The sequence below is a fragment of the Magnolia sinica genome, chromosome 2 (genome assembly GCF_029962835.1).
Source record: "Magnolia sinica isolate HGM2019 chromosome 2, MsV1, whole genome shotgun sequence".
Taxonomy (NCBI): domain Eukaryota; kingdom Viridiplantae; phylum Streptophyta; class Magnoliopsida; order Magnoliales; family Magnoliaceae; genus Magnolia; species Magnolia sinica.
Genome location: NC_080574.1, coordinates 15,354,205 through 15,382,135, shown reverse-complemented (window position 1 = coordinate 15,382,135; position 27,931 = coordinate 15,354,205). Strand labels below are relative to the sequence as shown.

Below are 27,931 nucleotides of genomic sequence, written 5' to 3'. Positions count from 1 at the left end.
AAGGAGGAGGATGAAATGATTCCAATCGTCCATCTTATGACCCCCGTTCACGTGACCGTCATGTGAGCTAATAACGCCCACTGTGCGTAATGCGCAGCTCCTTGAAGATCTGAGCTCTCCGGTGCGCACTACACCCTCCCTCTCCTCCCCTTTAGTTTCTATTCCTGGCTGCTCCTCGCCTCGCCTCTCCTCTGCTTTGACCTAGCGTTCTCTCTCATTCTCTTTCAAGCCAACGGACCACATTCTTCTTTCCCTTTTTGAAATATACGCCATAGGAAAGAATATCTCAACCGTCCGTTCCGCCCCTCTCCCTCCCGCCCTCTCATGGAAATGCCATTCTCAGCAACAGTATCTCTTTCTGCTTCTCAATCTCTTGCCATAACTTGTTCATAGAATCCACCGCTTCGTTCTTCTAACAACCGATTATTCACGAGATATCGATCGTCGTCATCGATCAATTGATGCTTCTCTCTGTCAATTTTCGGAATTCTCATGGACTCGATCTGGAGTCGCAGCGGCGTTCCTGAGGCCAGTCACATCCTTATCGCTATCTACTTCGCGTTTGCTTTCGTCGTCGCCAGATACTTTTTGGACTCCTTCATCTATCGGGTACTTGTCTGTATGATTGTTCAGATCCTGTCTGTTGAGATACCTATTCTCTATTTACTATCATTTATTTTTTACTGAAACTTGTTAAGCCTGTCAACCGTTAATTTGGATTGTTAGATTGGACTGATTTTGATTTTCTGAAAAACCATTTTCTGTCGTAATTGTAACAAATCCATAATTCTTTTAGTTGAATGATTTTCTTTCCAATACAGAAAATATTCACTGCCGTGTGTCGTCAAGGGTGTGTGTTTGGTTGCACCAAAATTTGCAATTTTTTTCACCTAATTAGACTAATTAATCATGAAATATCATGAAATTTTATGATGTTTGGTACCACCAAACACACCCTAAATTACTTGGAACATACTAAAACGAGCTTTGTTTATTTTGTGATGTAGAATGTTGCATAAAATAGACTAATGGAAACTCAAGGAATTGCAGTTTAAGAGCCTTTTGTTTGAATTATCTGTTTGGCAAGCTAATAGCCCCACTCTACTCTTAGTTTATGGGTTTTGTGCGATCCATGGTTTCTGGCCTAAGGCAGGAAGCTTATGATCGTTTTCTTTTTTCTTTTCCTTTTCCATTGATTTTGTATCCACTCCCTTGGCTTGGGGAATAGGTAAAATCACCTTGTCAGCCACCCATCAGTTTGCAGCTATGGCTAGAGATGTCAAGAAATACATTTCAAATGGATGAAGGAGAAGGGTTTTGTAGGAATTGCATCCTAGGCACTGAAATATATCAGCCAATGCTCCCACATGATTCATGATCCTTTTCTGGGAAAAGATTGTGTGCACAGTGTGTCTGAGAGATGGTTCCTGCATATCTTCAACCATCTAGCAATGGTGGGTGGGAATCTCAACACGTATCCAAAAATGGGTGTTTGAAAATTTGCATATTGAAAGCGCGCTAGATTCCAACTGTCTTTTAATTGGTGGAGATATGTGCACAACCATTATCAGTGCTCACTAGGTATGCTGTGCATGCCTTGGCCCACTCAAAGTCATGGGGGCATGCCATTGGGTGCATGTTTGGATTGGAAGAAAACAAAAGAAGAGAAATGAAGCTAAGATGGTGACATAAGCTGAAGTAAAAGTGAATCAATGCTAGGAAAGGAAACCCTTAACAAGTATTTGTCTTGCTATAGAAACTGTCCTAGAAAATGCTTTTCTTTTCCATTTTCCAGTGTTTGGGTTACAATTTTGAAAGGAGAATCTCTTCCCATCAATTCTCCCATTTAAAACCTCACTTAGAGGGAAGCTTTTTTTCCCCCACCAATTGACTTTTTGAACAAAAAGATTTTACTCACTTTTCGAGGAAAGTAAATTGATTTCCTCCTGCTTTTATGTTTCTCGAACAAAGGAAATGCACATAAAGGAATTCATTTTGTTTTCCTTAGGGCTCATTTGGATGCCTGTAAATTTTGTAAGTAAATGATTTGCAGGTGTAAATCATTTATACCCTGTCCTGTTTGGCTTTAAGCTGTAATTTGTTTACAGGTAAATAGTTGTCAGTGTTTGAATAGCTTGCAGATTGTTTAGAGAGATATCATTTTCAGCTAAAAGTTCAAAATTATGGCCGTTAGGCTGTAAATGATTTGCAGACAAATGAAATCACATGGATTTCATTTGTAGCTAAAAGCTGTAAATAATTTATAGCCGATTCAATTACAAGCATTTTTCAGCATCCAAACACTGCCTGTAAATCATTTACCTGTATTTTGTTTACAGCTAGCCCAATTTACAGGCATCCAAACGACCCCTTAGTTTTCCAAGGTTTACTTCAAATCCAAACATGCTTTCATAGTCATGGGGGCATGCCATAATAACCTTAAGCAGCATGAAGATGATCCTCGTGTCAGTTGGCCACGCCTGTGTGAGAGCTAGGACATCATCAAGTTGAGGCCCATTGTGAACATGCCTTGGCCTGACGGAAGCCTAGCAGACCTGTATCTTTCCATTAATAATGCTGAGAGGGAGGGAGGGAGGGAGGGAGAGAAGCCTCACTTTTTATTTGGGATCTTGGTTCCCTTTAATGTGATTTTGGATCCTGATTTTTTTATTCCCTTTCATTAATAAAATTTCATCCAAAAAAGAGTAGTGTAGTATATTTCTTGTAGAACTTACAGATGCTGTACCCGGATTCATTTTTTTAAACATTGACGCTTTCACATTTTTTGTACTCATACTGGGCAGATAAGAGTCACTGGGCTTATGTTGCTTGGGTTCTCTTCATACTTCATCTAGTTTTTAGCAAGATAGGGAAGCTTTTCACCTTTGGGGGGAAAAAAGATAGGGAAGCTTTTCCATCTTTTTTTGCATACGCTTTGTTTCTTTTGCATTTTCCCAGTCTTACTAATATTTGGTTTGTGTTATAAAACCAAGCTGTTCGCCATCTAATGAATGATGTCCCTTTGAGTGGTGCACTTCAACTTTCTTTTGCACTTTCATTGATGTGTGGAACTCATTGATATGATTGTATTCATTAAATTACTTGAAGATTTTCCATCTTTCTTGAGCCCAACTTGCGTGTCAAAAAATAAAAAGACCTTGAAGCTGGCCTATTTTTCTCTGGTGCAACAAATTGATTTGTCAAAGCTTAATGGCCTACCCAGCGAAGTATTGGGTTTATCTTCCCATGCTGGAGGCATACTACCATTGAGTTTTACGATGACTTGAAATTTCTTCCTTCTTTTCTGTGGATTGAAGTTTTCCTTTTCTAACATTCATATGTGCTTTATTTTCTTCTCTCCAGAGGTTGGCTCACTGGCTGTTGGGTAATGGAACTGCTCCAGCTAAGCTTAATGAGGCCAAACGGGCAAAGATAGTAAAATGCTCTGAATCTATGTGGAAGCTAACATACTATGCTTCTGTTCAAGCATGCATTCTTACAATTACTTATCATGAACCCTGGTTTAGAGACTCACTCGAATACTTCAGAGGGTGGCCAAATCAAGAACTGAAGTGAGTATTATTTTTTCCCTTTTTGTAGGAGCTAATGCATTGATGTATGCAATATCTCGAAATCCATATGTTTTTTAGGACACACCATGTACTACCATCCTGTTTCACTTAAGTTTCGATCAATGAGGCCATACAAAGAAGAAAGTATCTGCTATTTTTTGATGTTGAGTCATATTGAACTATATCTTCCAATGTGATTAGTTTATTGGGGATCACTTTGAAAATTTGTCAATGGTTCAGCTATTATACTATAGGCCACTAACACATCAACCACTCGTTGCTGATGTATATTAATAACCAATATGCAACCGATTGCCACAGTTTTAAAACAATTTATTATTAACTTAGAAGTTGGTAAATTGTCATCATTGTCATCTTACCCCTTCTCCCAGCAATATGGGGTTGGCTTTTAGATGGGAGATCGGCAAAAGATGTATGATTGGCTGTCATTACAACATGTCATCAACCCTCATCTTTTGCCTGGGCTCTGGAACCAGCCATGGCAAAGGCTTATGAAGTTGGCAAATATTGTTTTGTAAATTGTTGAGGTATGAAGAATGCATCCCTTACTGTGAGACAAGAACTGCTATCATTTGCCTGGGAAGATATGTTGCAATTTAGACATAGCTATAGCCTTCCATGTTGCCTGGTCTTTTACACATAACTAGCAGGGAGCCGCACGATGCGTGGGTGCACAACACATTTGACCGTTGAAATTGTGTAAGATGCAAATTGTTCAACATTTGGGCCCTGCTCTCAATATGCACTGGCCCAGGAATTATGCAAGGCTGGACATTGCTTTGATCTCACCACTGCATTGTGCCTTTTTTTTTGAAAGGTTGCAAGTGTATTGTATTGAACTGTGTGCCTACATAGAGTAGCATTCTTCGAACAATCTGTCCAAGCTTAGAGTCACATTCTTCCGAGCATAGTGTATCGTGTTGAATTCCGAGTGTAGTGTATCATGTTGAAGTGTGTGACTACGTAGAGTAGAATTCTTTGAACAATCCCTCCAAGCAAGGTATTCCATAAAAATAATGGTGGCCATAACAGGCACCACCGTTACCTTTATGATACGGGGTGTAACGGCCGTTATGCTCTCTCTCTCTCTCAAAAAAAAAAAATAAATAAATAAAAAATCTGAAAAACTTGTATCAGCACTATAATGAACCGTTACGGCCTTTACAGGGGGTATAACAGGCCATTATGGGAGCTGCAAGCCCGTAACAATAGCCTTTACATGTCATTTTTTCCATAACGGCCGTTACGGCCTTTACTACCCCATTACAACCTTTACGAGTCATTTTTTACATAGCGGCCATTACAACCTTTATAGTTGCTACCGTTACCTTTACGTAATGGTTGCCACTGCTACCTTTACATAACGGCCTTTACAACACACCATGCTTTCAAATGTTTACTTGCACTTCCTCAAGAGAGAGAAGCTATTACTATTACTGAAAAAAGAAATAAAGTGAGAAAATTGGAAAGAGCTGTGGAGAAGGCTGCCATGTAGGCAGTAACATGCCTTGACTTTCTTTTTAGATAGTTTTTAGATCTGCTATGGTATGACCTTTTCTTTTCGACAGAAGATGGCATCATTAAAGATAGGAAAGATACAAACTTGAGGAGCAAAGATCGCTCTGTACAAAGAGTCATATATATATTTATTTGTGTGTGTGTGTGTGTGTGTGTGTGTGTGTGTGAAGAGGGGGGGGAGGTACTATGATGTCACCTCATGGGAAGCTCCCCATGAGGTCGAGCTGTGTGGGCCCCACCGTGATGTGTATTGGACATCCATCCCATCAGTTAGATGCACCCTTACGTGGTGGGCCACGGTCCTCAAAATCAGGCCAATCTATGATTTAGGTGGTGGGCCACATTACAGGCAACTGTTGAGAGTGGATACCCACCCATTGAAACCTTCATGATCATTTTTAGGGCCCACTGAGATGTGGTTCACGCATCCAGCCCATCCATTGTGTGTGCCCCACTTGGATGAGGGGTCACACCAAGTTTCAGCCATATCCAAAACTCAGGTGGGCCCCATCATGTGCTTTTAGATGTTTTAGGCATGTTTTCACACAATTTCAGATGGTATGGCCCAATTGAATTCCAGATATGGATGATTTTTGGTATATCCCATAACCTAGAGGGGACCCACCAATTGCACGGTGTGGATGTCCGATAGGCATCACGGTGGGGCCCACACAGCTTGACCTCATGGGAAGCTCCCATGAGGTCGACCTCATAGTACCATTTCCCTACACACATGTATGTATGTATGTATGTGTATATATGTATACGTATATCTATATATGTGTGTATGTGTGTGTGTGTCTCTCTCCACACACACACACACCCACTCCTACTTGAGGTAGCCTAAGAAGTAAGAACTTGTTTGCATGCACAATGATATGTATGCAAACTCAATGGTGATCGAGGAGACAAGATCCAAAAGCTGATGAATAATGTGAGCGGGTCCCTGACTCCAGGTTGTAACCTTTTTCCCCAGTTGGATCAAATAACACAAGGATGATTTGACCCTTATCATTCCTGTCATCCTATGAGTGATCAATCCCAACATTGGAAGAATTGCCCTCACCTTGAGGCCAATGATATTGCATTGAAAGAGGTGTCCTCACTAATGAGGTGGCTTGTATAGGAATTTGAGCTCAGTTAATTCCTTAAAAGGAGACCTCTAACTTGCACATGGTTTCAATCTGTTTCCGTAGTCGGACCAAAGAACACAAGGATTATTTGACCCTTATTGTTCCCATCATACTGTGGGTACCACCTATGCCAGCATTGGGAGAATTGCCTTCCTGAATGAGGTGGCTTGAATGGGAATTTGATATCAGTTAAATTCCTTAAAGGAGGCCTCTACCTTCCACATGGTTGGAACCTTTTTTCCATGTTGAACCAAAGCACACACAAGATTGAGCCTATCAGCCTATGGATGCCACCAGTGCTAGCCGGACCTAGATTCAGTGATGAGCTACCGTCATGGTAGATGATTACATATAGCATTACGTATTAATATGTCTGAACTGGTTTACATGTGGTGTTTGTAGCATAGCTGTTTGCTTCACTGTCATTCAGTTCTAACTTCTAAGTAGTTAGCAGTTTGCTGCATTCCCAGTGAAACTAGGAGAGAGTAGCATAAACTATCTAATTAGTTATTTAGTTTGCCAAATCAGTTTGCAGTTTGTGTGGTTTGGAGTGAATTTGGCAACTGTGGTTTCTAGCCAGAAACATGTTTTGCTAACTGTTCAGTATCATTTGTCTGATAAATGGACAGGACTCCTGTTATTAAGCTTTAAGAAATTCTGTTCCAAGCAATATATTTCAAACTTCATTTATTAAGAGCATCACTGGTGGCCCCCACGGGTGGTCTGTTCATACTGTGGACCCATGCATGAGCACACACACGAGCACTTTTCACTTTTAACATGCCAGTTTTGGTATCAGTGCAAGTTCTATCTTAGCAACTTGTTCCGCTTTTGGTTATGCAGTTTTCCTGCATTAAATCTGTTTCCTTTATATATTGGTTAGTCCGAAGATTGCATCTACATCAATCAGCAAAATAAATCTTGGTTTTTTCCATAAATCTATAACTGGCATCAATAGGTTCAGTTGGCTGCTTCAAACTCATTTTCTGCATCAAACGGTTAAATCACAGTTTATTTTCTGCAGCAAATACTGGTTCTTGAACCGATTGGTTAAGCCTGCATCAGTCTTATGTTGTAGCCCTGCTTTTCAATTTTTTGCACTGAATGCCTATTCTAGTTCTATCTCTGCATTAAAGTTCATCAATTGGTCAGCCTAGATTCTGTTTTTGCATCAATTGGTGTCTGGTCTTATTTCCTTGCTTCCATAACATTGCATGCATTCTCGTTTCTGGCTTCAAACCCATTTAGAATCAAATGGTTAATTTCTATTTTCTGCTGCAAATATGCTTTTAGAGTCAATTGAGTAAGCCTTGTTTTCAGTTTTGCATCAAACTCATCAATTGGTTTGGCCTGCCTACTGTTAAGTGCATCAAACTTGTCAGTCCATGGTTTAAAATCTATTTTCTGCATCTAAATTGTCTCCAGCACCTACGTCCAACTCCAAATGCATAACTGACAGCCTACTCTGTTTGATTCTTCTTTCCTTATACATTCTTCCTTTCAAGGCCATCCTCAGATTCCAACAACCATTAAGCAGTTCCCAACGGTCCATAATCAGCATCCAACCATTTTGCTAGCCAACTTAATTCTATCTATTCAAAGTATGTCTTCTTTAGCTTGCCATATACTACCTCAAATCCCAATCTACCACACCCCTTATTAAACCCCATTTGACCTTCTAACAACCCCTTTCCACCATCATATCATTCCTTCATTGGTTGTCCTTCCCTTGATTACCTCGTTTCCCAAGCTGTTGGCACATACTTCGCCCCTTGCTAACCAAAATAGCTCATGCCCATGGCCTATATAGCATATATCCAGCCCTAATATTGCAGTCAAACGGCCCTTTTCATTTTCTTTCTTTCCTTTTTTTTTTTTTTTTTTTTGTTTGATTGAGAATGAAATGATTTTGTTAAAAAGCTAAAATGAAAAATATACAACATGCATCAAGGCAATGTATTAGAATCCCCTATACAAAGAGACGATCTACGGACTCCTTCCTTTGTTAAAGGGTCATCTATATTATTCTTGAAAGATGGTCATCTATAATATTAATCTCTGTAGGGATGAAAGATATCCATGGACTGAAACACATCCATGGATCATTTAAAATAAAGGTGAGATTCCAGGAGGGGTTCAACCATTAGAGGGTCACCTACCTTATTAGCAAAAAGCTTCACCCTGATTTTAATAGATAACAATTCCACTCTATTTGAATTACAAGCCAGTGGCCCAAAAAAAAGTGAATTAAGTGGAACTAGATTTGTCCTTTAAAATACCCCCACTGGAAGTCCTTGGGTTACCTAGAGAGCTCCCATCAACATTTAGGGCTTATTTGGATCATGGTGTGCCGTAACGGCTGTTACAGGCTGTAAAGGCCATTATGTAAAGGTATCGGTGGCAACTGTTACACCTTACGGGGTTGTAACGGCCGTAACGAAAAAAATGACCCGTAACAGTTGTTATAGACCCATAACGGCCCATTACGCCTCCTATAAAGACCGTAACAACCCCATAACAGTCTATTACAAGGCTGATGCAAGTTTTTCAAATTTTTTTTTTTTTTTCAATAAAAAAAAGATGCCGTTACAGCCTGTATTGTAAAAGTAACAGTGGTGGTCGTTATGGCCACTGTTACTATTACGGAATACCTTGTTTTGGATACCAACTCCTTAAGTAACTTTTCTTACTTGTAGCAGCAAAAAAGTTACTTTTTAAAGTTAGTTTGGTAAATACCATTTCAAAAGTAACTTAACACCTTAAAGTTACTTATAGTCATCAACAAAAAATCCTTTCTTTAAATCTAAAAAAAAAAAATCTTGCTTTTTAACTTTTTACTCTTCTACTCTCTCTCTCTCTCTCTCTCTCTCTCTCACATCTCTTCACATTATGGACAGTCCATAAGGTGGCCCAGCATAATGGACAACCTACGTTAAAGGTGGGGCCCACATGATGGAAGGTCTAAATCAAAGGTGGGCTCCACATGATGGACAATGGACATTGAAGTGGGCTACGCATGATGTACAATTAACATTGATGGTGGGTCCACATGATAGATGACACACATCAAGGTGGGCCCCATAGAATGGATGGTCCACATCAAAGGTCGACCCCTAATGATGAATGGCCAGCATCCAAGGTGGGCCTCACATGATGGGCGACCCACATTGAAGGTGGGGCCCACACGATGGATTGTCCACATCAAAGGTGGGCAATGAACATTGAAGGTGGGCCTCACAAGATGGATGATCCACATCAAGGTGCGCCCCACATAATGGACGGTCCATATGAAAGGTCAGCCCCTAATGATGAATGGCCGACATCCAAGGTGGGCCCCACATGATGGACTACGCACATTGAAGGTGGGGCCCACGCAATGGATGGTATACATCAAAGGTGGGATTCACAAGATGGGTAGTGGACATTGAAGGTGGCCCCACATGACGGATGACCCACATTAGGGTGGGCCCCATATAACAAACTATCCACATGATGAATGACCCGCATTTAAGGTGGGCCTCATACAATGGATGGTCCACATCAAAGGTGAGCTCTGTGAGATAGGCATTGGACATTGAAGGTGGGCCCCACATAATGGACAATCCACATCGAAGGTTGGCTCCTAATGATGAATAGTTGCATCCAAGGCGGGCCCTGCAAGATGGACGATCCACATCAAAGGTGGGTTCGATATGATGGATGGTCCACATCCATGCCATCAGCCTGAGTTGATTGCTTATGCCATCGCGTAATTGCATAAGGGCCTGTTTGGATTTACGTATACCATTGTGTTGCATTGTGTCCATCTATTGTTGAAGTATACGTTCGACCAAAATCGAAATACATCCACATATGCAGAGGACAGGTGAGTGTTTGGATTAGATTGCTTGTTGGGCAAGTATACAAATGCATCCAAGTAGCCAATGTTTGGATACAGCGACGTATATGGGCCACGTAGTGTATATACTTTTTATATTAAAGCCGAAACTCATTGCCTCTTCCCACTGCCCGGCTTTGATGGGTTGATGGTCAGTGCTATGTGGGCCCCACAATGATGTCTGTGACCCATCCGTGCTGTCCATCTATTTTACACTCTCCAGATCGTGAATGAATTAGGCCCTTGTAGCGAAACCATCCCGTCAGCCCATCCATGGTGGGGCTCAGATAGCATCCATTATTACCCACGGATGGAGGTGATGGAGGCAATCCGATTTGGCCACCAGGATCTACTACTTGTGGCACCCATCAGGATATGGCCCAGTGCTTCATTCCGTACAAACTCAAGGAAGATATGAGTAATACCTCCACCAATGATCAGCCCAGATGTAGCACAGTCTTACCGCAAAAAAAACTTCCCAAAAATAGATGGTGTAGAAGAAGAAAAAGGAGTGTAGGTTTTTATAAACCGTAGACTTCTTTGAAACAAGGTCTATCCACGCCCTTCACTTACCTTTAATGGTCGCATGCATTGGTCGTATCCCATCTTCCACACTGACCGAAGAATATTGCGAAACCCTTTGATACAACTTAGTGAGATTTACTTGAAAATCTCCTGATTCGGCGGTATACCCAGACGTGGAAAGTAAAAAGCTTTTTCACAAACAGAGGTGTATACGCAGACCGTATACACCCCACTAGAACAAGGGCTACTTGAGTTCGAAGAGGCCAGTGCGACCTAACTCCTGAATCGGGTCATTTTTTTCCAGGAGAGAAGTGTACCAATACGGATTCGGGAAGGAGGACATCAGTTCTTGAACGATCTGGTTTCAAACCTCCGATCTTGGAAAGGAAATCCCAGATCGTCCCGTTCCAACTCTCCGAAACGAATTTCGCCTGTGATATGGATCACAAACCTTCGAAAGAGATTTAGAGGAGGTGACTGACCACATGCAGTAGAAGGCGGACGATGGGGAGAGGTGAAGGAGTAGCACGCAATGGTCGTCCACAGATGCAGCTTCCCTTCCGTCCTAGATGTCTTACCCAATATTGCATCATGAGTGCGCTGCACTGCTCGATGCACTCGCCTCTGACAATACTGACAATACTGCACCGCCATCTCTTAATCTTCATTCCGTGACGTATTCGCGGGGATGGTATACCCCATATTTCAACTTCGTATCAAACATAGTATATGGCCTATTTCGACATTTAATACAATACAAATCAATCCCGACCGTCAATCCAAACTATTTCATCTGAAAACAACATGCACAATGGGATCTCTTCCTGCAAATGCCTCATTAACTTGTCTACAACTAATGGGAAAAGGGTATGAGTTTAATGCCAACCCTTCGTGCAAGCCTACAGTAATTGGAATTCACTTTTTTCTACAAGTGGTCCTCACATTTGTTACCGCTCCCTCATACATATCCTTAATCTCGTCAATTGATCCTTAATCACATTTGTTAATGCTGGTGGGCCACTTTTTTCTTTTTGGACGAATGCTGAACTTTTTTAAGAAAGAAGGGAAAGAAACAACACGGATGACTGGACCAAAGTCAGCCAAACAACACATACAATCAGGTCAGCAAAAACAACTTGTAAAACCCAAACACAAGAATAGCACCAAACATAAAAGACTGAAAATAGAGACACACATGGTCAAAAACTATCTCAAATCTTTGACAACAAACTCAATCTGGAACATGCCACCTTGGTTAACTCATCAGCCTTGGAGTTAGCTTCTTTTGGGGTGAGAATGAAGGAATTTGATGGCGCTCACATAAGTCATGGACCTCTTCTATGATGTCGGTAATCCTCCTTGGGCAATTTCTCCCCTTTGCCCAAGAAGTTGCATTACCTGAATCGCCCTTGACGGTAGGACAGAGTAGGTTAATGTTCAACACAATTTTGACTTTTTGCAAGAGAACTGATGCTTCAGCCATGTTCGAGTCAGAATTGACCCAAAGACTTTAATCAATACTATACCAAAATGATCTCGGACCAACCGCTAGTTCCGTTGGCCCCAGGTTTCTCCAAGGACTCCTGTCAAAATTTGCTTCAAAAATACCTGTAGGCAGAGAGGCTTCCACAATACTGAGCAAGTCTTAATGACCCAAGCCCCTATGAACACATTTGACCACTTTTACCCTTACTGTTTTATGATAATATTTTCCACACCTTCTACTGCATGCTTGTTTTTGTCGAATACCCTGTTGTTTCTCTCAAGCCGAAGGGACAACAAAAGCCACCATCTTCTGCAGAATATGGTTGAACCAACCCTAAGTAGACACAGACCAACATTCCATGACTTGCATCCAAGCTTCGGAATACTCTATTGATCTCGAACTTTGATATTACAAGTAACAAACCAAACATTACGGGAGAAGTCACAATGCAACAAGATATGATCGGTACTCGCTAGAGCAGCACGGCAGGCATCTGCTAGCCAAAGCGAAGTAATGCAGGGGCATTTCATACTGGGTTCGAGTGGGGTAGCCCGTGGGATGCGGGGACACATTCGGGGTGGGCGGCCCATGTGATTTGGGGACCATGAGCCCACGAGGGGGGTTCGGCCGAGGTCCTAACCCATGAGATGTGGGGCCTGGGCTATAAGATAAAGGGATTAATTTGCCATACTCTAATGGTTCGAGCTTTTAGAGCAAGTGGTTAATTATCTTGCATCAAATTGGTATCAGAGCGGGAGGTCTCGTGTTCAAGACTCCTCACCGGTGGTGATTAATGCAGGAGCATTTTACACACTGGGCTCGAGTGGGGTAGCTCGTGGGATGCGGGGATATACTCGGGGTGGGTGACCCATGTGATTTGGGGCTCACGGGGGAGGTCGCATGTTCGAGACTCTTCATCGGGGGTGATTAATGCAGGGGCATTTCACACCGGGCTCGAGTGGGGTAGCCCGTGGGATGCGGGGACACACTCGGGGTGGGCGGCCCATGAGCCCACGAGGGGGATTCGGCCGAGGTCCTAACCCATAAGATGTGGGGCCTGGGCTATGAGATAAATGGATTAATTCGCCATACTCTAACAGTTTGAGCTTTTAGAGTAAGTGGTTAATTGTCCTGCATCACGAAGTCTCTGTTCTTGAGATGATCTTAGGTCAGAATCTTACCTAAAATGGTGAGTCATAGTAACGCTAAATGAGGAAGCCGGGATCTCGCACCTTTGTTTCCATATTAGTAGATGCACCATGGATCTAACCAAGAACATGCCGTCAGGTCCTGGAGACCAAATTCTGCGATTTGTGCTGTCAAGAGGAATATATATGGCCTGACAACTACCAACAAACCTTGCAAAACTTAACAGCTTTTGAGTCAATCATATTGAGATAGAAGCATAGTGGATGCTATATCACTTTACCCCCCCCCCCCCCCCCCATCCGTTGAAAAACCTTGTTCACTGTCACTTGCTTTGATGGCAAACTAATAAAGATCTGGAAAATTTTAAGCAAGGGTATCATTCCCACACCAAAGATCTTCATAGAACCAAATGAGCTCCCCTGAACCCATTATGAATCGGAAAAAAGGCACATAAAGTCTAAACCCACGACATGACCCTCCAAATTTGGTAACCGGCATTCCACGGCGCCAGCTTGATCTCCTAGCTGGAATCCAAGGCACCATACCTTGCCACCATTATTTCCGAGAAGCAGTCCTTTCCATTCCCTAGCCTCCACTGCCATTCGTAGAGAACACTGCATTAGTTGCTTTAATGCTTCTAAAGCCCAAATCCCGTTGCACCTCCTGCCATGCTACCAAATGAAACTTCCGGGCCCCCTTCTAGTTGTTCCAAAAGAAACTTCTCTGAGTAGTTTCAATCTTGGCCATCACTTTCATTGGACACCTGAACAGGGATGACATATAAACTTGGTGAGAGGTGATAACTGATTTGATCAGAGTTATTCTTCTTCCCTTCAATGTGCCAATTGGACATGTGGACCCCATAGTCCAACTGGACAAGTAATTGGAGCATCTGATTGGATTTGGAACTCACAGTCGACCCTTAACTGGGCCACCAGATTGGAATTGTGGGCCCCATAGTCCAATCGCAAAGGTTTAGGGCTTCATATCTTGAATCTGCCAGCAGACGGGGCCCACCCTGGCCCTATTTGTATGTGTTGGTTTTGGGTGCTTCAAGTTTGGGCCCTACATTCCAATCAGAAAGCCTTAGGACTTCATAGTTTGAGTTGGCCAGCAGGCGGGCGCACCCTGGCCCTGTGTGTACACGTGGGATTTGGGTGTATCCGGTGTGATGCTTCATAAACTAGCAGTGTGAAGCCCTAGCTGTATCCTTTCTAGTGGTGTGATGCCCTAAAAACTGTAGAATTTCATTCAACACCCGTTCTCTTCCTCGTCTTGTGTGACTTTTGGGAGATAAAGATTGAGTCTTGAATCTGGTACATGACATTTAGAACTGTTCCTTTTCAATTTGAGCTCCAATTTCCACTTCATAGTGCGTCAATTTCTATGCTTTTACTTTCTGATGTTCTAATATTACTAATGGCCCATCATCTATGAAAGTAGACATTGAGGTGCTACTTGTCATCATTATCATCCTCTAAGCCTTATCCAAATTAATTAGGGTCGGGTACATGAATTTGTTTTGCCATTCCACTCTACAAAGGGTTATACCTTCAATTAGACCATATGTCATCAACTCTTTTCTTACTACCTCCATGGCTCTGTCCACATCCTTTTGGCCTTCCCCTTTCCCTAGTATGATTGATTAATATTTGAAAATCTTATTAGGATAAAAAACGAGGTGAAAGTGCTACACTCACTTGTCGGCTGTTATTTTGAAGACTTCTGAGGTGTATAAGCATCTGTCCTTGATTTCATGAAATGCATAATCGTATTTCCTGCTTCCCGTGTGTATGAATCAGTTTTCATGCGTGGGCATAATTTTATGGATATTAAATACATGAGCATATTGGACGCTTGTTTTTAGAATTGTGTTGTCTTGTTGCCCGTGGCCGCTGGCTCCTCTTGATGGACTAAAATGGGATTCAGTTATTTAGGGCGGATTACTGTAAACAAATGAAAGGATCTATGGGAAAAGAAGTGTGCAGAATTTTGCAAATGACAGGTACTGTAAGGAGCAACCAACTTTATTTGGATTTGCACGTGGTTTAGAAAATCTGAAATGAGTACACTTAAAACTGAAGTTGCTTGGTTTTTCCAATAGCCAGAAGTTGGTTCAGATACACATTTATGCATGCAGGCAAGTATGAACTGATTTTTCACATATACTACTTATATGTCCCGCACCAACTTGAAAATAAGATCTTTGATGCAGAATTTATTTTCGTATAATTCAGTACTGAATGGTTTAGTTTTCTTGTCAACTAATGATTTACATTCTATCTTTAAAAAAAGCAAAAAAGAAAAAGAAAATTTTTTTTTACATTCTTATTCTCTGTCTAAAAAAATGATTTACATGCTTATTCTGGAAATGTTGCAGTGGTGCTAACTTGCTTCTTCTGTGCAGGTTTTCCTTGAAGCTTTACTACATGTGTCAATGTGGATTTTACATCTACAGCATTGCGGCACTCCTCACATGGGAGACTCGAAGGAAAGATTTCTCCATAATGATGTCTCATCACATTGTCACTACTATCCTGATTGGATACTCTTACGTTACAAGGTATTATTCCGCTTACTCTATAGATTCTGAATCATATAAGTGATCCTGGTACTTACAATTGTTAAATATTTTCCGAACTCATTGCTGTAAATTCAAAACTCTTTCCCATGGGCTTTAAACAGCTTCTGGCTTCAGTGTTTTGCATGTATTTATTTCATTTGCAGATAACTGTTTCAGCATTGAAAGCTATATCACCTTTCAAAGAGAAGTATTAAAAGCTGTTTTAGAATCCCTGTTGGCTGGTTTCTTGTTCCTCATTCTTGATTGGTTGTCTTGAGTGGTATTGACTGCGTTTTTAAATAAGTGCCTTTTGTTTGTTTGGTTTTGTTTATTTCTTACTCATTTAGCATAGCGAACATCACATCCACATCCATAAATGCCTTTTTAGAAGGCTTTCTTTGATCTGGGGAAAAATACATTCCAGGCCGTGATAAGCCATAAGCCTTTAATTACAATCCTTGGGGAAAACCCTTGAGTATAAGGGAAAACCAAGGAAAATAGCTTGCAAAGGATACAAATGCAAATGAGGCAAATGCCTGATTTCTCCTAAGCTAATGTCCTTCGTCACTGAGCGTCTGGAGCAACTATCAGAATAGCCTTCAAGAGCTTCAAGGAACTTGTATACCTGTAAGGCCTTGTAAGCATTTCACATAGCCAACTTGTAGGGGTTTCACATAGCCAACTGGGTGTCAGGCAACTAGAGTAGGTTGTGTATCATGTATCCAGATAGGTATATAGGCTTCATATAGCCATATAGCTTGCGAGGCATCATATAACCATATAGCCATGTAGCCTACATATCCTGTATAGCTAATAAGTTGCCATTACCTTGTCAACAAGTTTCTTAAAATGCTGTATTGGTTGGGACTTTTATCTTTTGGCATTGCCATGGGTCTAACATGCCAAATGGAAAGTGAAAATAATATGAAACTGGTGTAGTGTGTGGCAAATTTAACCATTGAGAGATGTGGTGCAGGTGTCATCTCAAGAATGAAACAGAGTCTGCGCGGAGTGCCTTGTGCACTAGCGCTGATTGTCAGGAATTGGTACTATTCATGTAGTGCAGAGCTTCCATGCGCTGGGCACTTGATGTTAGGAACTGGTACTGTTCATTTAGTGCAGAGCCTACATGTCGTATAGTGCTAGATACAGAGCCACCTCACTCCATCTCTTCTGAGGGGTTTCGAGGCTGGTGCCTCCCACTCACGGAGAGTATCGTCAAGGGAAGTCCCTCAGGCATTAGAGCCCGATGACTTACACTGTGCTAACCTGTTCTCAATGCACTGGGCAATGAGCAGAAGGGAACTGGATCTCGATCTTGATATTCACATGTATAAGAACATGTGTCCTCAAATGAGAGACTTGTGGGGTATTTATAGGCATTGGGGGTATTATTACCTGCTTAAATGACAGTTATTTCCCACCTGAAACGGTTAATGGACACGTGGCGTGCTTTGATTGGTTGGAGTAAAATGTGGCGCACTGCTATTAGTTAGGCAGCGCAGAGCCCTCTTAATTGGATGAGAGGTTCCATTGAACCATGGGGTTTAGTGGGAAGTGTCAATACTGATTGGTAGTCTCTTTGCACTTGTCATGAATGTCTTGCACCGACTGGTGTTAATCTGGCGTGGACTGCAAAAGTTCCTTCCTGAACTGGATGGGTTGATGTGTGCGACCCTTCTTGGGAGACACGCTACCTTTTCTTGTATCAACATTTGGCACAATCGATTTTTTGTTCCTTTTCTTTCCTTTTGTATCATAATTGTAGACCTCTATTAATTTTTAGTTGTCGCCATCATCATCGTCATCATTGTCATCATCTAAGCCTTATCCCAACTAATTGGGATTGGATAGATAATCCTCTTCCACCATTCCACTCTATCAAGGGCCATAACTTCAGTTAGACCATAGGTCATCAAGTCTTTTCTTACTACCTCCACCCACGTACTTTTGGGCCTTCTCCATGCCCTTTTAGAGCCTTCAACTTGTACCAGCTCACTCGCCCATGATCAAACCATCTAAGTCTACTTTCGCTCATCTTAGTACCTATTGGTGCTGCTTCTAAATTCCCTCAATGACCCTTATTAATTTTGAGTAAGAAGTAAAATTTTAAACAAGGTGCCTGATTTTCAGAACAACATGCTGCATGAAGGTTTCTAAATTTCTGTTCATTTTACTTTCTGAGTTCCCATAATATCAAGGTGTTCCGTTAGTGTTTTCTTACGATATTATTTACTGATTTTCATGTAAATCAATAATCTAGCTTGAAATTGGAGCCCGGTCATCATTTGAGCTACTGTTAGAAGAAAAAAATTGGTGGTACTTGTGGAGAGGCTATTGGTGTTACCTGGTTACATAACCTGAAGGATGCCAGGCTGGATTGGGTCACAATTGACGGAGATGTGGATAACTAGGCAGCACTGTGCCACCTCTTAATGGCATCTCCACCATGGATCTAATGGAATCTCACCAAAAGAATCTACCATCTCAAGAGAAGGAAAACAAAGCATTCTTTTATGCTTAAATTCTTCATGACATTACGTAAGGGAGCCCCATTATGGTCATATAGACCTTGACATAAACAAAACCTTACTCTACACTGAAATTCCAACAATATCCATCTATAGTTAACTCTCAACCAGCCATAAAGGATATTTTAGTCAATTCCATTATAAAAGGACAGAATTGACCATTTTATTTAATAACTATCTGACATAACACGAGAAGGCTCACACATGTGGTCATGTGTCACCTGAACATGGGAATAAGGATCTGATCGAATCAATCCAAGCTCCCCAGATTTGGGAAGAACTCATCCTTGAGCCAGTATAGGACCTTGCTATTGCTTCGCCTTTGTATTGTGTCTTCTTCAGCTTGCTTCAGATAGCATCCCATTGAGTTACTGCTGTTGTATTGTTACTTGCTTTTCTTTTAGCTCATCGCAAGCCACCTTTTGAATCAATACCAATAAAAATATCGATTTTATGTTTTTGATAATTTAAAGTCAATATTGATCAAATATATTCTTCATAATCTCTGATTGTTTGAGTTAGGGTCAAGTCCAAGCGTTGTTCCAAGTTTCCCCAATAAAATCAATAATATCGCCGATATTATTGGTATTGCCAAATTGGCGAGATACCAATACCTCATACTATCACGGGATTTCCAGGTTTTGGCGAGATATCGCTGATAATATCGGCATTATTGATATTTAGAAGTTTCGACGATAATATCGCATACCTACCCCTGTACGAAAGGCAAATGTCTATGATTTGAGGGAAATATCGCTGATATTCATTGAAAGAAAAAGAAAAAAGAAAGAAGAAAAAAAAAAGTAGTTTTTTTCAGACCTTAGTTGTAGAGTGATAATCGGCCAGTCCTTTGTAATCTCCATGGATTAAAGTTTCGATTTGGGGCTGAAATAAAAGATTGAAGTGTCGGTGGGCTGGAATATCAAGGTATGAAATTGTGTAAAATACTCTTTTTTTTTTTTGTTTTTAGATTTAAACATAGATTGCACTTGAAATCCATGTAAATGCATGAGACGTTGGGATCAATTTTTCCGATGTGGGGAAAATTGGGAAAACCGATTTTTCTCCCATTTTCTTGCCAAAAATAAGGATTGGGGCCCAAATTTTTTATATGATCACGAGGAGGTGCTGATCTACTGATTCACGGTGTTCTCTTGGTTTTTCGGATTTTTTTTAAAAAAATTATATTTTCTAAAAAAAACTGTTTAAATCGAAAAAGGAATTTTCAACTCGTACATTTTAGGTTGTTGCTTTCTTATAATGTTTATTTTTATTTTGATGTTTAATCATGGATTCATGGTAATCTCGTCATTTTTTTTTATTTTCTATATTTTTTAAAAACAGAACTGTATAATTGGAAAAACTCATTTTTTTTTTTCTTGAGGGTCCTTTTCTTTTGTGTGTGTGTGTGTGTACGTGTGCGTGCGTGTGTGCGTGTGTGTGTGTGTGCGCGCGCGCGCTTGGATGGATGGATCATGTATGTATGTATCGGTGTTTTAAATAGCAGTAGCGTGTTGCGTAGCGTTTAGTCTTCTACTTTTTTATTTAAAAATATGATAAATAATATAAATAGTAAGAAAAACAAATATATATATATATATATATATATAGAGAGAGAGAGAGAGAGAGAGAGAGAGAGAGAGAGAGAGAGAGAGAGAGAGAGAGAGAGGATTGCTCACCTACGCACCAGTTCTCAGTTCTCACAAGAATTCGTAAGAATTCGTGAGAACCTTTTCATCACTCATCACATGAACGGTTTAGATTTTGGGCCCACATCACGTGTGATGAGTTGTGAAAAAGTTCTCTCGAGTTCTCGTGAGAACTGGTGCGCAGGTGAGCATTCCTCTCTCTCTCTCTCTCTCTCTATATATATATATATATATAAATGCCTAAAAGATGAGTTATTTTTTCAAGTATAAGCATGTTCAAACAAGTTATTAATTGTCATTTATCAAAAGCCAATCCAGATATATAAATCAAATCATTATCACATCAACAACTTTCTAAGCAAACCACTTTAGTTAATAATGCCTGATTGAAACCACAAGTCACAAGTATGAAATGAAAATAAACTCCACAGGTTGAGAGTATCAAGTACAAAATACAATATACAATTATCATTAAAAAAAGTGAGCACAACATTCATTATGACGCTACATACGGTACGGCCCCTATGGCGTACACTGCCGAGGATTTACGCCATTTGCTAACACTACGTAGCATTCTGGCTATGCTACGTACACTATTCAAAACATTGGTATGTATGTATGCATGAATGGATGTGATGGATGGATAAATGGGATGGATGGATGGTTCGATGGATGGTTCAAATGATTAGATGGGTGGTTGGATGGATGTGATGGTTGGATGGGATGGATGTGATGGGTGGATGCTTGCATGATTGGATGGATGGATGGTTTGATGAATGGATGGATGATTGGATGGTTGAATGGATGGATGGTTTAGGGTGATTGGATAGTTGGATGGCTTTATGAATGTGATGGATGGATGATTGGATGGGATGGTTGGATGGATGTCTGATGGATGCTTAGATGATTGGATGGATGGGTGGATGGGATGGGGTGGATGGATAATTGGATGGTTAGGACATCATGCACTTGTATTGTGTTTATGTGCTTATATATGCATGGATGTATAATGTATGAATGCATTATGCATGCTTGTTTGCTTTTTAATTGGTTTAATGATATTTGATTATTGTGTTATGAATGGTTGTTGTTATTGGTTGTATTTGTATGTAGGTATATTTTTTAGTTCATTTACTTTTATGTCTTAGTTATTGTTTGGTACCTACATTTGTATTATATAAATTCATTTTTGTTATTATTGAACTGATTTCTTACAGCAAGACATACTTTTAGGAGCCCATTAATTAAAAACTTATTATGTATGCTTCATTTATGTAATTTTTTAATTCCCAAATATGCAAATATGTGTATTTTAGCATCTCTTGAAGTTCCACTATTTCCCCCATGTTTCCCTATTGTTTCCTTCAGTTAGCGATACATTTAGGCTCCAATTAAATGTAAACTTATTGTGTATGCATCATTTTTTGCAATTTTTTAATTCCTAAATATGCAAATATGTTTATTTTAGCATCTCTTAAAGTTCCACTGAAAAATTCCATCATTGCCCCCATGTTTCCCTCAGTCAGTGATACATTTCTGGGAATCGGCAATATTGATACTTGTTTCCGTATACCCAGCTGGCGAAACTTGTAACGATGCCGATACATCGAACACCGAGTCTAGCCATACCTGGAGCAACAGAACTGTGCGTCCACTTCCTCCAATGAGAATGCAACAAATAACATGTTTGACTTTTTATCGTTGCATCCTCATTTGAGGATTTCAAATTTTTTTTTTTTGTTTATTATTATTATTTTTGGGGATGGGAGCATTAAGCATTTTTGGAATGTTCCAAATGCCTTTGGCTCTACAAAACGTGCATGGTCAGGCCTCACTCCTTTCTTTCCCATCCTGGGGTTGATGCAAACTGGCCAATCTCATTTTAAATCATGTCATTTTCGTTATTGGTATAATGCAGGGGCATTTTCACACCGGGCTTGAGTGGGGTCGCCTGTGGGATGCAGGGGCACACTCGGGGTGGGTGGGGCCCACAGGGGAGGTCTCGTGTTCGAGACTCCTCACCAGGGGTGATTAATGCGCATATTACACCGGGCTCGAGCGGGATAGCCCATGGGATGCGGGGACACACTCGGGTTGGGCGGCCCGTGTGAGGCGGTACCCATGTGATTTGAGGCCCACGAGGGGGGTTCGGCCGAGGTCCTAACCCATGAGATGTGGGGGCCTAGGCTATGAGATAAAGGGATTAATTCGCTATGCTCTAACAATTCGAGCTTTTAGAGCAAGTGGTTAATTGTCCTGCATCAAATTGGTATCAGAGCGGGAGGTCTCGTGTTCGAGACTCTTCACCGAGAGTGATTAATACAGGGGCATTTTCACACCGGGCTTGAGTGGGGTCGCCTGTGGGATGCAGGGGCACACTCGGGGTGGGCGGGGCCCATGTGGGAGGTCTCGTGTTCGAGACTCCTCACCGGGGGTGATTAATGAGTATTTCATACCAGGCTGGAGTGGGGTAGCCTGTGGGATGCAGGGACACACTCGGGGTGGGCGGCCTGTGTGAGGCGGTACCTATGTGATTTGGGGCCCATGAGGGGGGATCGGCCGAGGTCCTAACCCATGAGATGTGGGGCCTGGGCTAATGAGATAAAGGGATTAATTCGCCATGCTCTAACAGTTCAAGCTTTTAGTGCAAGTGGTTAATTGTCCTACATCATGGTATACATTTGCTTTTATAAATTTTTATTGGTAACATAATCTCTCTATTAAATATAAAGAAGAGTACAAACTATCCATTAAGACAATATATAAACACTCTCAGTATGAAGAGAATACACAGAGATCCCTGCTTGCCTAAAGCAAATCTGGAGAGCCTTTGCCTTGATAATGTCAAAAATAAAGGACAATGTCCACGGAGCCCTGCCCTTCCCAGCTGCTCAAGCAATAGCATCTGTAAAAGATCTCATTCCCCAACATGAGCGTCATAATGCAAAGGGAGAGTACCATTTTGACAATGGATAAAGAATCCCAGGACAGAGAGAAGATCTGGAGATTCCTTGTTTGCCTAAATCAAAATTTAAAAGTTGAAGCCTTTGCTTTGATATCTTTAACTATAAGGGATAATGTCCATCACCTTACACTTCCTAGATGCTCAAGCAATAGCATGTATAAAATAATCACATTCCACAATATTATTTACAAACTCATCAAGTGGATTGTGTGTTCAGTCATATGGGCAGACACTTGGGTCTGTATATACTGTGTTTATGCAAATATTGAGATATGATCCTGGTTGACACGTAAACAAACATTTTTCTTTCCAGAAGAGTCTCAAGTACCATCTTATCATCATCAGATGGTTCTTGGAATGCCTTTACAAAGATGAGCAACTCTATCATTTACTTACTGACAGTAGCAAATGCCGAAGCAGATCATTTAGCAAAGGGTGTTTTCTTGAGCCATCAGTGTTAGCAAATCATGATTTATTGGAGTGCAAGCCAACTCTTATAGTTAATATGCTAGTTCCTTGTTTGCATCCAAGGCTGTTTGTTTCTGTTACCAACTTTTGGATCACCTTCTCTTTTGGGCCGAGTTTTATTTCTTTGATCTATTAAAAATGTTCAAGTACCATTGCCCTCTTTTTGCCCTCGGTTTCGTAGAACATTGAAAATGCTGCAGGTGCTTTGGTCTGATTATTTTCTTGCAATGCAGCTTCAACTCAGTGAATTTGAAGAAAAATATGCACGAGTTATAAGCAAAACTGGTCTGGAGGACCCATCAAATAATCTTCCATTGACAAATTAATCAGAGAATGATCATTGACCTCACCCCTTTAGCAACTTCCTGAATAGTCAGCTTTCTGGTCCCTTCAAGAGTAACAAGTTATCGTCATCAGATGATTGGGGATTTTCTATTTCTTGAGCAGTTGAATCTCACTCCGTGAAGGGGATATTCAATCAACCCACACAATTCATTGAACACCAAGCTGGTGGTTCTGCAGTTCTCTTCTCATAATTCGTATCTAGATATAAAATTGTATTGGGATCTCCAATCACACACCAATCCCTGTCCGACCATCTGCTAGCATATAACAATTCCACCCTGAAATTTCCCTATCCATGGTTCCAAGTGTCTCATGCACTACAGTTTGCAATCAATAAAAATCATCACATTCTATTGTAGTGATTGGTAAAACCCTAGTTTGGGGTTTTGCTGGGGAGTAGTCGAATCTCACATTAAACAACTTCCCGTGTCCAGTCTTTGTAGCAGGTGTGGCTGCATATATATATATATATAGGGAAAAGGTACTATGCGCTCGACCTCACGAGTCCGTCCCATGAGGTCGAGCTGTGTGGGCCCCACCATGATGCGATTCAAACATCTACCCCATCAGTCAGATGCACCATTCCATCGTGGGCCTAGGTCTCAAAAATCAAGTCAATCCGTGACTTGTGTGGGCCACACCACATACAGAAGTGGAGAGGGGCCGTGCACCATTAAAACATTCATAACCATTTTTTGGGTCCACCGAGATGTGGTTTGCAAATCCAGCCCATCCATTATGTGTGTCCCACTTGGATGAGGGTTCAGACCAAGTTTCAGATGCATGCAAATTTCAGGTGGGCCCCACCAAGTGCTTTTATATGTTTTAACGATGTCTTCACATGATTTTAGATGGTATGGCCCACCTGAGTTCCGTATACGGCTGATTTTTGGGATATCCCATAAGGGGACCCATCAAATGCATGGTGTTGATGGTCGACATGCATCACGGTGGGGCCCACACAGCTCGACCTCACGGGAGCTTATCGTGAGGTCGAGCGCATGGTACCTTTTCCCATATATATATATATATATATATATCATCCAAAATTGATTCAAAGTTGCAGTGCATTATCGAACCATATCTGACACTAAGTGTCTGTCTAGACACATCTCATCCACTTCTTGTGGATGGGCTTTCGCTTTTAAGACTGAAATCAATTGCAAAATGCCATCTCTTAAATTTTAGGTTCTGAATGAAGAAGCTTCAACAATCAAGGAGCTGGCCTTCCTGACAATACTCAGTCAAGAGATAACAAAGAGGATAAACTTTGCTAATCAAATGGATTATACATCCCAAAATGTAATGTCTCAGCTTCATTTTAGACCTAAGATCAAAGCAAGGCACATTCATTCAATCTTCGTATGAGCTAGAGCAAGGAAAACCCTCATGTGGATTAGAATACCTTGTCCTTGCAAATTAGTATAGTCAGCCAAGCAAGTGATTGGATCAAACTCCAGCACTGAAGACAGCTGAAACTTTCACCTGAACCACTTGATAGAGAAAGCAGATACTGCTTTGCTCACAGATGGCTCAGGGAAGAGACAACCTATCCATAGACAGAGAACCGCTATAGTCAGCACCCACAACAACCTATTCCGTACATATTTGGACTGGAGTTGACAAAAAACCCATGGTGGGTCACTTCCCCAATTTTTTATCCTTCAGAAGAAAGTTCCATGGAGCGAATTCTAGTGAGCAGAAAATCTCAAGCAAACTGACTTGCAGAAGGCATTTATTGATGTCAAGAGAGGTATTTTCAGAATGTGATTACCATGAGAGGTAGAAAGACACATATGCCCACTATTTGAAATGGGGACAGAATGTCGACTACCAGCAAATGATTGGTTCCATGCAGTATAGGTTGCTGGCAGGAAAATCTACCTCCCATTACCTTTGATTTGGTTTAAGGGTCATTTGGAGGTTTCTTGCGATCCTAAACCTAAATAGGTGAAGTAAAACATTCATAGATTGACATCTATGTCTAGGCTGGGAGCTATTGTTTTTTCGTCGAGTACTATGCCATTTGGGAGAAACATTGTGTTATTATTCTCTCTCATGATTCATTACCTTGTAAGCCATTTGGAACCTTTATTTATTTATTTTTTAATCCAGGGAATGTTTCTTAATGCTATTTTTGTATTGGTTCTATTGAAATTGGCATTAACTGAAAAGGGATTGAGTTATCTTTTGCAGGTTTTTCCAGATTGGGTCAATAATTCTTGCCCTTCATGATGCTAGTGATGTCTTTATGGAAGCAGCTAAAGTTTTTAAATATTCTGAGAAGGAGCTTGGAGCTAGCCTCTTCTTCGGACTTTTTGCTGTCTCGTGGCTCCTACTGCGGCTAATATTCTTTCCCTTTTGGGTGATCTGGGCCTCGAGGTTTGTCTCCACCATTTGAATGTGTGCTAATCTTGTTAAGTGTGGTCTATTTCTTACTAATCCTTTTGATGGGTTGCATTTTCCAGCTATCATATTCGTGACTACTTGAATCTATCAGACACTTATGACTGTTCGTTGTACTATGTTTTCAATATAATGCTCTTGACGCTGCTTGTGTTTCATATATACTGGTGGATCCTCATATGTTCAATGGTTTTGAGACAGCTGAAAAATAGAGGACAAGTGGGAGAGGATATCCGATCAGGTAAACATTGTGTTGCTATGTTCTTTTGACATTTGAATTCTGCACAGGTGGTTTTTTCTTCTTCTTTTTTCTTTTTTCTTTTTTCTTTTTTCTTTTTTTTCTTTTTTCTTTTTTTCTTTTTTTTTTCTTTTTTTTTTTTTTCTTTTCTTTTCTTTTCTTTTCTTTTTTTTTTTTTTGTAGCAGTTTGCCAAAAATTCCCCCCCCCCCCCCTCCCTTTTTCTTTTTGTTTTTTTTTTCTGAACACACCCACACCACACACACTCACACACCCACCCAAAATTTTCCTTAGTTTGGAAATGTTGTAATATAGTAAAATACTCCCATCTGCCATTCAAATTACTGTGAGCTTAGCATCCAATGTTCAAATTGAACCTGAGGTTTGGTCGTCCAGATCGTCGATCTGATGGGCACGTCTGAGGCTTGGGGCTGCTTGAATAGGTGTCCCAGATTTGAAGATCTAACCATATCCAAGTTTTGACATTTTTCCAGATCATAGTCTTTCTAAGCCTTTCTTTTCCTTAACTAGTGGGATACTGATTAAAGGGTTGGGATCTTCTAATCTGGGAGATATTTCCAGTATCCCCCCCATCCTTAATGGGAACCATCAGATCAGCAGTCTGGACTATCCATCAATGGGCTCTACAATAAATCTACTGCTGCATCAGGACCTATGATTCCTCTGGCTAAGACCCGTGTTTGTTTTGTTGCCACCTATCATAAGTGTTATCAAGTTCAACTATCCATGGCCATCTTATGATGTGGACATGCCAAACCTAAGCTTTAGACTATCATGATATTTTGAAAATGTCCAAATATAGAAGTCAGGATCTTCAGGAGAAATGTGCATTTTCCAATAAAAACTTTCATTTTTAGCAGCATCTAATGTTTTTAACAGATTAAGTTACTAACATCTATGGCTTCTTATTTCAGATTCAGAAGATGAAGATTAGCTAGTGGTCTAGTATTTGGCTGAATAGGTAGTCAGTGGTGATGCTAATTATTGGGGGATACAACGTCATCTTTACATCTTTACAGTCCAATCTGGATTCTATTCATTCCATCCGGTGGATATCATGGGGGCTTGATTTTTATTTTTCTTTTCTTTGTTCCTGAAAAAGAACTGGCAGTCAAGTATATTTACATGATTGGTTTCTTATGTATATTAGGTTTTCCTGTATAATTTTTTCCCCTCTATGAAATCCAGGTCAGAGATTAGTCTTACCCTCAAACCAATCAAAGTGTCATATTTCAAGGTTTCATTTACACTTATAAAGTGGTCATCTTTGTTTTTGTACACTTTCTTTGAAGTTTTGGGCTGGTCCAAATCCAAATACATGCCAAGGATGTGAAAAAAAAAGGGTTTTATGCGGAAGAGATACTATTTTGGTTCCATTGCCTTCAGGCCTCGCTTGCCCTCACATGGAAACAATAGAATATATATATATATATATATATATATATATATATATATATATAGCCATG

At 40.7% G+C, this 27,931-nt stretch overlaps 1 protein-coding gene across 1 annotated transcript; it reads left to right on the top strand.

Annotated features, from left to right (window-relative positions):
• Nucleotides 1-16: 16 nt before the first annotated feature.
• LOC131236391 (ceramide synthase LOH2) lies at nucleotides 17-27,745 on the top strand. Its single transcript, XM_058233513.1, has 6 exons — nucleotides 17-609; nucleotides 3,364-3,572; nucleotides 15,689-15,844; nucleotides 25,999-26,184; nucleotides 26,271-26,449; nucleotides 27,380-27,745. The coding sequence occupies exons 1-6, from the start codon at nucleotides 493-495 to the stop codon at nucleotides 27,397-27,399; spliced, it is 867 nt and encodes a 288-aa protein (XP_058089496.1). The 5' UTR covers nucleotides 17-492; the 3' UTR covers nucleotides 27,400-27,745.
• Nucleotides 27,746-27,931: the final 186 nt, after the last annotated feature.